This window comes from Syzygium oleosum, unplaced genomic scaffold (genome assembly GCF_021117445.2).
Source record: "Syzygium oleosum isolate NSW1041296 unplaced genomic scaffold, Sole_v2.1 Sole_v2.05, whole genome shotgun sequence".
In the NCBI taxonomy this organism is placed as follows: domain Eukaryota; kingdom Viridiplantae; phylum Streptophyta; class Magnoliopsida; order Myrtales; family Myrtaceae; genus Syzygium; species Syzygium oleosum.
In genome coordinates this window covers 12,494,397-12,505,852 of record NW_026607489.1, presented here as the reverse complement: position 1 = coordinate 12,505,852, position 11,456 = coordinate 12,494,397, and the positions used below count along the sequence as shown (strand labels likewise).

The 11,456-nt window shown below is 42.6% G+C and overlaps 1 protein-coding gene across 2 annotated transcripts; it reads right to left on the bottom strand.

The window, feature by feature from the left end:
• Positions 1 to 7: 7 nt before the first annotated feature.
• On the bottom strand, positions 8 to 9,734 carry LOC115678278 (ABC transporter G family member 29-like). 2 transcript variants are annotated; one of them, XM_056311953.1, is made up of 23 exons: positions 9,470 to 9,626; positions 8,701 to 9,101; positions 8,105 to 8,314; positions 7,545 to 7,629; positions 7,269 to 7,428; positions 7,081 to 7,157; positions 6,774 to 6,827; positions 5,973 to 6,063; positions 5,309 to 5,610; positions 4,180 to 4,778; positions 3,847 to 4,007; positions 3,645 to 3,754; positions 3,359 to 3,512; positions 3,124 to 3,279; positions 2,866 to 3,038; positions 2,441 to 2,773; positions 2,052 to 2,342; positions 1,878 to 1,961; positions 1,661 to 1,794; positions 1,342 to 1,569; positions 1,053 to 1,224; positions 596 to 850; positions 8 to 492 (listed from the first exon to the last, which is right to left on the bottom strand). In XM_056311953.1, exons 2-23 carry the CDS (start codon positions 9,090 to 9,092, stop codon positions 220 to 222), a joined length of 4,494 nt encoding a protein of 1,497 aa, XP_056167928.1. In that variant the 5' UTR covers positions 9,093 to 9,101; positions 9,470 to 9,626; the 3' UTR covers positions 8 to 219. The 2 variants fall into 2 exon arrangements, with proteins under 2 accessions (XP_056167928.1, XP_056167929.1); XM_056311954.1 differs by lacking the exon at positions 6,774 to 6,827 and having other exon boundaries at positions 9,470 to 9,734.
• Positions 9,735 to 11,456: the final 1,722 nt, after the last annotated feature.

Below are 11,456 nucleotides of genomic sequence, written 5' to 3'. Positions count from 1 at the left end.
ACACAAGTTGCATCTCAGAAACTTGGCTATATTGATCATCATCATCTACTATAAGTAGGAAAAGCACTGTTGTGCTGTCTCTTATATTTTGATCAACATTGATTAAAAAAAATCAACTTAAAACACTAATTACATCATATATTTTGGAACTCGGGAAAAAAATCTACATCAGTCTCTGCTTAGCTGGAGTTCTTTTGTCCCTACTGACCTCCATCTAACCTATCTCGTTTGGAAGTTTAGACTCTTTATGCAGTAGGCAAACAGAAGCGCGAAGAACGCCGCGAAACCTACCAAGACTCCGGCGACCGGCCCCATGAAACCAGGGTCGTACCCAAAGTGATGCTCTATGTACCACTTGATAGTCGGGTCAGGTGACATCCCAGGCACCCTGATGTGGTCTGTGACATCACCATACTGCGACACGATCAGACCATACACTGTCCATGCCACAGGGCAAATCCAGTAGTACCACAACCACCATTTGGGTATTCTCTGAAAGTTCCAACAGAGAATTGTGTTTGCATCAAGATTCAGGGCAAAACAATTTTATTTAAAACAAATTCATATTCTATGAGGGTCTAAAGGAATAACTTACTGGTTTCGGGATGAAGAATCCAGAGAATAGATTGAACAACGCATAGAAGGCTGCGGCGAAGATGGAGGCCACTTGGTGGTTGGGTGTGAGGGAGACGGTCATCATGCCATAGTATGTGAAGTAGAGGAAGGAGAAAAAGCTGACAAAGAAGAACCAGAAGAACTTCTCGACTGTCCATTGGAAGCTCACCATTGCATACACTATCAATGTGTAATACGTGGTTTGAACGAACACGTATGGTATTTCGCAGATAACCTACATTGACATATAAAGATAAAATTATGACCATAAGGATTAGAAATTCATCAAGCTAAAATTCTCCCTCTCCTCCCCGCCCCCACCCCCCCGCGACTATCCTGAGCTCATTGTAGGGCGGGGCAAACGATTGGACTTTTAGTAGTTGACACTAAAATGAGATCGAGAAACAGACAGTTGAAATGAATTATTTCCTCGTCACCTGTGCAAGGGCATAAGGCAGTGAGGAGTACATTCCGGCTGCTCTTTCTCGATAAAACACCGTCCTTTCGATGGCTACAACGGGCTGCACGGTAGCGCAGTTGTTGATTCCAACAAATAGCACAGCCGCATACATGGCTCCAATTACCATGGTAAGATCATTAGAATTTTCCCTGGAATGGTGGAATGAACGAAAGAACACCAAATCAATAGCAAGTTTGAAGCAAGAAGAGACCGACACAACTAGTACATGGAAATTTTGTGTCTTTTCCCCTCAAGCCCTCACCAACCTTTTAGTGCCGACCTTCCAAAAAATTGTTCCAACCATCAAGGCACAAGCCAAAGTGAAAAAGAACCTAACAAGATTGTACTCTGGACTTCTCCAGTAAGTCCACCATTGTTTCCATATGCATGATTTGAACTGTCCCCATGTGGACTGAGAATACTGGGTCGGGAAGTAGAGATCTTTGGCTCCCAGCGGAGGCGTGCTTAGTTCCTTCACTAAAGCCATGTTTCTCCTGCTCCAGGTCACACATTTTAGCTCAAGATCAAGAAGGTGACACCATTATCTTCATCAACACATGCTCTTGCTAGAATAACTTGACTTACTGATACAAGGATGAGGACTTGTAGTGTTTGGCAAATTCGATTTGGAATCGTACTTCTGCTGCTACCGAGCTCACTTCAAGCATCCATGTAGCCGGATTGTACTTCTCTTTAATTTTTGGGATCCCGGGTATATCCTGCATTTAGTTAACACGTGTAAATTGATGCTATCTAGGATTAGTTATCATCGTGTCCAAACAACTTTAAGAGTATTAGTCACCTCAAAGTATTCGATGATCTTGTGAGAATTCCGACCTAGGGGACCCAAGTAGATCACTTGTCCTCCTCTTTTCATCAGTAGAAGCTGATATAGAGCATTTTTGGTCAGCGTTGCGTCATCTAATGTACATGAGTGTAAGACATGTGAAGAGATTTCCTTTTTTTCAGTAACTACCTCATCGAAGGCTTCAAAGATGTCGATGCTCGGTTGGTGAATCGTACAAACGACCGTCCTGCCAGTGTCAACCGTGTTCCTCACTGTCCTCATGACAATGGCTGCAGCCCTTGCATCGAGGCCTGATGTAGGTTCGTCCATGAATATGATTGAAGGATTCGCGACAAGCTCCACTGCAATAGTCAGCCGTTTTCTCTGTTCAGTTGACAGGCCTGTAATTCCCGGAAGGCCTACTATGGCATCCTTAAGGTTGTCCAGCTCCACCAATTCCATCACCTCATCCACAAAAATCTGGAAAATTCAACACAAAAAAATATACATTTCTTGAGTTGAATTTTTACAAGCTCTTTCTCTGACTCTTGGATATAGAAAGCCAGATAAGTCTTTACCATCTTTTCTTCATTGCTGACTTCTTTTGGTAACCGGAGGAAAGCCGAGTAGATCAAAGATTCTTTCACAGTGACTTGAGGAGAGTGGATGTCATTCTGTTCGCAATACCCGGATATTCGAGCAAAGGTTTCTTGCTTCTTCCGGAATCCAGATATTCTAACGTCACCTTCGATGTAACCACCCGTCTTCCTTCCCGCTAAAACATCCATCAATGTCGTCTTTCCAGCTCCACTGACTCCCATCAGTGCCGTCAAGACTCCTGGCCTAAACGCACCCGTTACTTCTTGAAGAAGTTGGAGCTTGTCCTCTGTAACTCCTTGTTCTTTCATTTCCTATTTAACGCAAAGAAAGGATTAAAGTCTGAACATACTTCATTTTTGTAAATAAAAACATATATAGAGGCTTACAGGACATGGAAACTTACTGCCGGCATGTCTACAAAGTAGTTCACATTGTCAAAGGACATAGCCAGAGGAGTGAAAGGAAGAACCATTCCTCTCTTCGGAGTGACACCATTTGCCCCTTCAGGAGATGAATGATGCCTACTTAACTCATTAGTGTTCGGTGGTCTACTCGCTCTCTGAGTTCTCATTTCCCCTGAAAGATCCATTAGAGCCATGGTCATTTCAGCTATTTTAGTCCACTCTACAAGTTGTTAGTCTAGCTCTTCATGCTTGTTTACCCGTATTGCTTCCACTGAAGGTGTATAATGATCTAGTTTTCCGATCTTTATTGGAAGGGTATCGTCTCATTCTCGGTTCTTCCTCCGATCCTTCCTGTTGAACTTCCATCTCTTTCGCAGATTCATCAGATATTATAGCTTGTGGTTTCCCAGGAGCTATCACGTTCCAATAAAACAGAAGAGCTTTTAGAATTTGATACAAGGGAAGAAACTGCAGTTTATGTTAGTTACTCACGGTTTAGGTACATAAGGGCAAAGGTAAAGAGCACATTGAAGAGAACTGTGAACCCCAGAAGTGCAGCTGCTCCAATCCAGTACCAATTTTTCTCAGGAAAGATATCAAAGTTTTTGAGCACTGCAATGCCTAACCTCGTGAAATTGTCTGAGGCCTGAAATGCAAATTAAGTTCAAGTGATCCCCGTTTCTTGGATAGTTACAAGATCTACCTCGGTATTGCTCATTTCTGAGTCTAAGTACATGCTGTAGTCTATAAGGTGGAAAGGGAAGAAGATAACTATTACCAATTTATCCATCCATCTTGGAGCGAACATCTCATTCACAGTAATGGCATTGAAACCGTACGTCAGAGGAGAAACCCAGTAACCCCATGACCACCAGCTCGGTATTTGATCTGCCACATACATACAGAGCATTTTCATGTTCACAGTCCACTTTGTTTTGCAGCACATCGTTTCTCAATGAAATAATGAATGACAAGCTGACCTCGCGGAAGTATGAAACCGCCGAGCATGAACACCAAGAGGAGCATGAGAGCTCCACCTGTGTTGGCAATAATCATCGTCTTGCAGACTCCGGCTATAAATCTAAAGATTCCAGCGGCCATTTGTTGGATCAGGAATACCAACAACAGTTGCTTGAAAAACCTGCAAGTAGGAGAATGTTAGATGCCAGTTCAATTCACATTTCAAGACTCCCTACAAACAATCAGTTACGACTAAGACATTATAGAGTACCTTTAAATCTGTACGCTACATGAATTTCTGTACAGTAGGAACTTTAAACTGAATAGAAATAGGGACCGTTTTTTAGAAGTACCTGCTCGGTTCGGGTGCAAATCCAATGGAGTAGTACGTCATGACGATCCAAACAGTGGACTCCAAAATGGACACGGGAATCGTCAGCAGGAAATTGGGGAGGGTGAAAGTCCATGCAGGGTGAAGGAGAAGGTCTCTGTGCTTGTAGAACACTGGAAGCCTCATTATGGTCATCGAGAGCTCGGCAAAACCGTTGAACATATTGATGATCATGGAGAACAAGAGCGCGCCGACGTAGAGAGCACCGTCTTCTTCATTACGAGTGTGCATCCTGGTCCTTATGAACACCGTCGATCCGATGATCGCCACGAGGATGATCTGGACAGTCTTGAAGATGTAGAGGAACGCGTTCTTCCTGATAAGCAGCCACTCCTTGTCGAAGCAGGCCTTGAGGAGATCCATTTTGGGGACCGAGTACTTGGTGAAGACGAGGGCGGCTCGGTGGCTGAGGCTCTTGTCGAATGGGATGGAGAGCTCGTTGTCCAGCCTCATTCCCACATGGAAGTGCTTGAACTTCTCCGCGAACTGACTCACTGATATGTATCTGTATGGTTTGCTTCTGTCTGCCCAGTACTGCTCCTGATCCTTCCTTGATGTCACCTGCCAAAAAACCACAAAGATGAGTGATGTCATGCAATTATGCATGTCTTTTGTCCTCCTTGTAAGGGCTCAAGTGCCAGTAGTTTGTGATTACTCATACATTAATAATGCTAATGAATAGATTGTCAAAGTGATGCGGTGGATTTTTGTTCAATGCTCGACTTAGGAGTCAGTACCCTCTTAAAGTCCCCTACAGACTTTGTAAACTAGCCTTTGTATCTAACTTCAAAGTTCATACGTAAACCGTCAGTGAAGAGGTTATTCCACCGGCTAATCATTAGTGGAAGAGATATTTCCTACAGCATATCAAATGAACTTTTTTGATCACTACCTAATTGGAAAGTAAGGTTTTTCACGGACTACGCACGTCATGGTACTAACCTATATTGAGCAACCAAAACTAGCTCAAGAATCTGGGCCTTGCCCGAGCAATGATTTTTACTTTTTCAGCTCAACTCTAGATTCGACCCGACTCATTTAACCCTACATGCCCATTATTCAGGAACTGTGTATGACAAGTATATGTTTACCTCTTGCAAGAAATCAGCAGTCCCTTTCCTCTCTGGGCACCGGAACCCGCACCGCTCGAAGAATTCGAGGATATGGTCGCGGGGGCCCTGGTACACAATCTGGCCTTCCGATAAGAGGATGATGTCGTCAAACAGATCGAACGTCTCGGGAGCCGGCTGCAGCAGGGACATCAGTATCGTCGCATCCGTGAGGTGTGCGATCTGCTGCATGCACTTCACGATCTGGAACGTCGTGGAGCTGTCCAGGCCCGTTGATATCTCATCCATGAACAGCGTCTTCGTCGGCCCGACTATCATCTCTCCTGGTGGTGTAACACCACATATAATACTACAGTCAAAGTCCACTTCTGATCTTCCAACTTGTGATACGTCCATCTTAATTAAATCCTCTAACTTACTCAATTTGTATTTTGTACTAAGCCAAAAATCGCAATGATCTCGTACTCAGTCCTCGCAACAATGTGGACTGTCCGAATGTCCCCATGCATGACATGTTCTATGTGGAGGCTACTCCAGAAATCAAAATTAACCCTTCTAACTTCACATATAAATACGCGACATGCATCTAAAACAGTCTGCGGGATTCAAACCTAAGTGAAAAAAAGGCCACAAGATTCAAGGCGCATATCAAAGAATTTATCTTGTCTTGGTGAATGGAATGAACCTGTTGTCACTCTTTTCTTCTGCCCACCGGATATGCCTCTCTGCATTTCATCGCCAACGATTGTGTCCCGGCATATATCAAGCCCCAAAATCTGTTTTTTTTCCATCAATATGAACGTGTTATAATGAGACCCATGTTAATTATACATGCAAACAAAAGAACTGAGATCCTCACTAATCCTAAATAGTAGATTCAATTTATGCCATAAGATCATAGTACATTATCTAATTAAAGTATATAAGTACTCATGGTCATTTGTAAGTAAGAATTCGTCATCAATTCATCTTCTCTGCACTACAAGTTTCCCAACCTTTCGAAAAAGCTCTTCGCGAAACACACATAGAGTTTGATACCCGAGTAGTCGCTTCATGCGCTTATTAATAATGCTTTAGCCATATGCCTGCGTGAGTGCGATTTTTGCTAGTAGGTTGGTGATCTCCCAAATTGGAGGTGTCAAAGTCATCAAATCAGTACCTAATTTCCTAACGTGTGAAGGCGCTGAACTAAACTTGAGAGCTGACATAACAGTTACGAGGTTGGTAGTGGACACGGACATGCTCTTCGACTGAAAATTGTTCATCAGATGAGGCGTGAAGCATATCAAGCATGCATGGGCCCCAGAGTTCACCAATAAAAGTTGGACAACCGTCAACGTGGTAGGTGAGTTGAAAATGTTGACCAAAAAGAAAGAAACAAAATACATGTAAGGAAAGATTTTCCTGACTATGGGATTTAATGTTCTTTGTCGATATTAGCTCAACATGATTGATTTGGCTGAGAAGAGTGTGTAGGGCCACTCACTTTCAGCGTGTAGTCTGTAATGAGACTGCTCTCTACACCTTTCATTGCTGTTGCCTGGAGATCACAGAAAAGAAGAACAAAAATCCCATTATTTGAAATTGCATACTGAGAATTACATGTGACTAATTTGCGTGCCATTGATTAATTGAAAAGCACGCGATATCATCTAAATTGCAATGCGAATCATGTCGAGAGTATATAGGAAATGGTCACGCCATCTTCTTTCTTGCTTTCATTTTTCGACCGACCCATGTTTAATGAGGTATACGTGACTAATCCGAGAGAACAGTTCCCAAGATGTGTTTACCTTCATGAAGAGATCGACTTCAGGTTCAGGGAAGATCCCAGCATACTTCTCTCTTCTTGCAAGCTCACTAAGAAGTTCTGCAAAAATTTACACACAAATTTCAATCTTTTTCCTCTTTTTATTTTTTTGCCTAACGATGATGACCAGAAAATCATATTTGGTCGCGTTCTTAATCGAATTTTATTTACCGTATCGAGTCCCGACTCCTTGGCACCTAGCAGAGAAATCCAAGGTTTCTTTGACCGTCATTTCCCCAACATGAACATCGTTTTGGCTAATATATGCAGCTGTCTTTTGCGGTACAAACTCATTTAGCCTGTACCCGTTGTATGTAATATCTCCTTGAACCTGTGTTGAATCACCATGTAACATTAACTATATGCACAATTTAGATGGAAAACTATTCTTAATCTGACAGGGGCTCTGAGTAAAAAAAAATGCATTATAATTAATCAATTAATTACCTTCAAGCTTGGGTCCAACTTTCCCGCAAGGGCCAGAAGAAGGGTGGTCTTTCCTGAGGATGGTGGTCCTAATAGCAGAGCCATCCTAAAGACAACAATTAACAATTTACAGTACAAATTAATTTAAGCCGCTTCAATAATGTGTAACTAATTAAAGTTGGAAAAAGCTAATGAACTGCCATTTAAATGTTTCCAAGCTGATTACTTGGAGCATCTTCTCTGCAGAAAAATTTATGAGTTACCTAAGTTGTTGGCACATAATTAGAGAAGTTCAACCATCTATTTAAGCCATCCTAGTAGATGCCATTAACTATAGCCATCCTAGCTAATTCCCCTTTGATGTTTCTAATAAGAACATCAGCCATTTAAAAAATATTCATACATGTCAATCTTCTAAAATATTTGTAAGGCGTCAGTATTGATTCCCTAAATTTCAATCGTGCATATTGACATAAATGTCGATCTCCTGAAAATTGCATGTAGAAAAAGACGATCCTCCGCCGACACTAGACAGAATAAAAATCTCCTTGTCTCGACCATAGAAGGTCGAGGCTTCGAACCTCGAGGGTTTTATGATTCCGGAGACGTCTTTGAGGATGGTGAGCTGAGTTGTCTTGGCCCATCTAATCCCAAGCAAGCCGAGAGCAGACTCCGCAATGTTTTGGGCAGCATTTAGAAGAGTGGGAAGAGCTCTGCTTCCTATATGGCAATCTGCTTCCACCGTCAACTTCTCAAATCTAACTTCCACCGTCGGTAGTTTTATCCCAACCCTGCAAAAACACATAATCACCAACTAATTAGGACAAAAGGAACAACCACAAAAATCCAAATCGGGTGATGTATTTGCCCTTTCTCTGTTTGACCGGGATCTACCGCTTAATGCTTTTAATAACTGATGTTTTATCAAGCGACCAGGACCAGGTACACGTCAAAGATTGAAGAAAATAGTCTGCCTAAAGATGTTCTTTTTTCTTTCTTGGGATTTTATTTGTCAGTAGATTCATGAGGAAATGATAGAGGCTGACTTTCTCTTGCATTGTATACTTTGAAAATCGAAACTTTTCGTGTCCAACACGTAAACACGAATACGCCGGTGCATTGGCTAGCGTCTCCTTGATGTTGTAGTAAAACGAGAGACGGAGAGGTATCGGCGTACTTGTCAATCCGATGCCTGAACTTCCTCAGGAACCTCTCGTTGTCTTCCTCAGCCACCCTGAAGACCCTGTCTATGAACTTCTGCTTGTCGTCCATGTCGAGCTTCCTCAGGTCCACCGCTTTACTGTCCATCACCACCTTATTGTTCTCGTTGTTGTTGTCCGTGAACGACTGGATGATGCTCGTCCTCAAGCGATCGTACGTGGGCAGTCTCTCGATCGCGGCCCATTTCAGCGCCTCTTCGTCTTCGTTATTCGACCTGCCGGAGTCTCTGAACACGTCCTCCATGCTCCAACCACTCCTCCTGCTCGTGCTCTTGCTCATTACGCTCGCCGCCGCCCGGCCGTGCCCCGCGCTTTGCCTCCCGGACCGGCTTCTCTCTGTGCCGGCCATCTCTAAAGACTTCCTCATTCAAAAACACGAGGAAGTTGTCAGTAGAGCGATTCGCACCCCCTCAAACAAAAAGAACCAATTGAGAACGCGAACACAATGAAACTTGGTTTGTTGCCTGGGAGTTGCAGGTGAAATGGTCCTCTCATCAGTTGCAAAAAGGTAAACAAATCCGGTATATATTTCAAAAGTTGAACCTGTGTTGCCATTAATAAAAGGATGCAATCTTGGGGTATTAAATATCAGGGGTCGCAAGCAGTTTGAGTATTTGGATATGAGCTTAAAAGAGCAAATCGGTTTTTGCCCACATAACAACACAAATCTTTCTCGAATCTCTCTACTGCCAAATGCGAAAGAACAACAAGGTAAAAAATTAATACAGATTCGGCACCGTGTTCTTGAACCAGCCCCGTGTGGTTTCACAGCGTGCAAACACTTGCAAAAACGGTGTTAGCTCGTGGAGAGTAGTAATCAAGGGAGAAACTTACTTATGAATCACTCGGCTCCAGGCAGAGAGAAAGACAGAGACAGAGACAGAGACAGAGAGACAGAGAGACAGAGAGCCCTCAAAACATAATGACTAATGAGGATTGGTTCAGGTAAAGGTGCTCTCTGAGTTCCAATGCGAAAAGCCAGCTCTCTCGTGGAAGGGAGAGAGGCGGGGAGGAAGATTTATTGGTGACCAAATGGAGAAGGATGGAAGAGATTGGCTTCTGCTTCCTCCTCTCCAATGATCAATGGATAACCAGTTGTCTGTCTGTCTCTATGCTGCAGCTGTTGCTATTTCCACAGAGGGAGAAAGACAGAGAGAGAGAGAGAGAGAGGGAGAGGGAGTATTGGGAAGGGGCTAAGTCCGGCAGGAGAAGTTGTTAAAGAGTGTATTTATACACAAGCGCAGAGGAGCGGCTGCGTATGCATACATGCATCGAGTCAAACATTCTTCTCTTTTCTGTGGGGGTAATGGAAACGAGAGAGATCGAAATTTCTTTGCGCAGCATTGATGATCGATCCACTTTCGATTCAACTACGCCCGCGAGTTGGGATTCACCCGAGCTGAATGGATCTGATACACGTAGGGGGCTCACAACATGCAATGGCTATGAGGCGGTCCCGTTTGCGTAGACGTGGCAGTTCGTGTTTTCGGGTCGTGTTCATATCTCATCGAACGACATCGCATGGCAGGCCAGGCAGACAACCACCCCATCAACAAGAACTTGAGACTAAATATTCCCAATGTTTTCATAAAATTAATATACAAGTTATTATGATCCATCGACAGAATGTCATCAGATCAAATAAAACGTGTTCGTAGTCATCGAAATATCATCAATTTAAAATCTCAAAAGTGAATAACATGAAAAGAACGGTGCTACAGTTAGCTATTCCGGACGGGTCGAATAAATGCCATGTCGATAATTCTGGATTATTCAGGTCGATGTCATGGATGGCAGATTTGACACGTACACGGTAGAACTATTCACCTTGCCTCGCAGGTTGATGCCAAATTGACACGAACACGATCAGCCTCAACCCAAACCCACTTATTCCCTCTCGTGTTCGAGTCATGTTATCATGTCGTGTCGGAAATTGCCACATCTAATTTCACGCAAGATATCTCTCGATCTCCTTTTATCAATGATACAAAAAAATTCAATCGACAAAAACGAATCAAATCTAGTTTGTCCTGTTTATAAGTACTTGGTGCCGGGAGAATTGATCGATTAACGCATCTTGTCCTTGTTTCTTTGCTGCGAGTTACGATCGCTTCTACAAAACGACAATGAAGAAATGGTATGACCCATTCAAATTTCAAGCCCTTTTCATCGTTATATTCCCTTTCCATTCTATCTCTTCGTCCCGGCATATCAAACCCACCTACGTAGAGTCCTGAACTCTTCTGTACGTTCACCTTGATTACATCAGATCGATCTCACACTTTTCAATAAAGATATTTACGATAATTATCAAAAAGGTCATAATTTTATTGTACGGATATCAATTCAATCCTAAAATTTCAATGTAGCCAATTTAGTCTTAAATCGTATAGTCCTCCCGACTAATTTTAATCGAAAATCGTTGATGTGGATACCGGCCATCCTACATGGCACGACCGGATCATACGTAGACAATTTTTGCATTTCTTTTAAATTTTAATTTTAAAAAAGATAAAAACAATCATAATTTTTTTTTAAGAAATTGCAAAAATCGTCCGCGCCAGCTCCAGTAATGCCACGTAGGATGGCCGACGTCTGTGTAGGACCATGTTAGCAAATAGTTAAAAGGTTTACGACTCGATCAACTGGTCAAATTGAAAAATTTAGAATTGAATGGGCAATAGTACAATAATTTTAGGACTTTTATGATAAT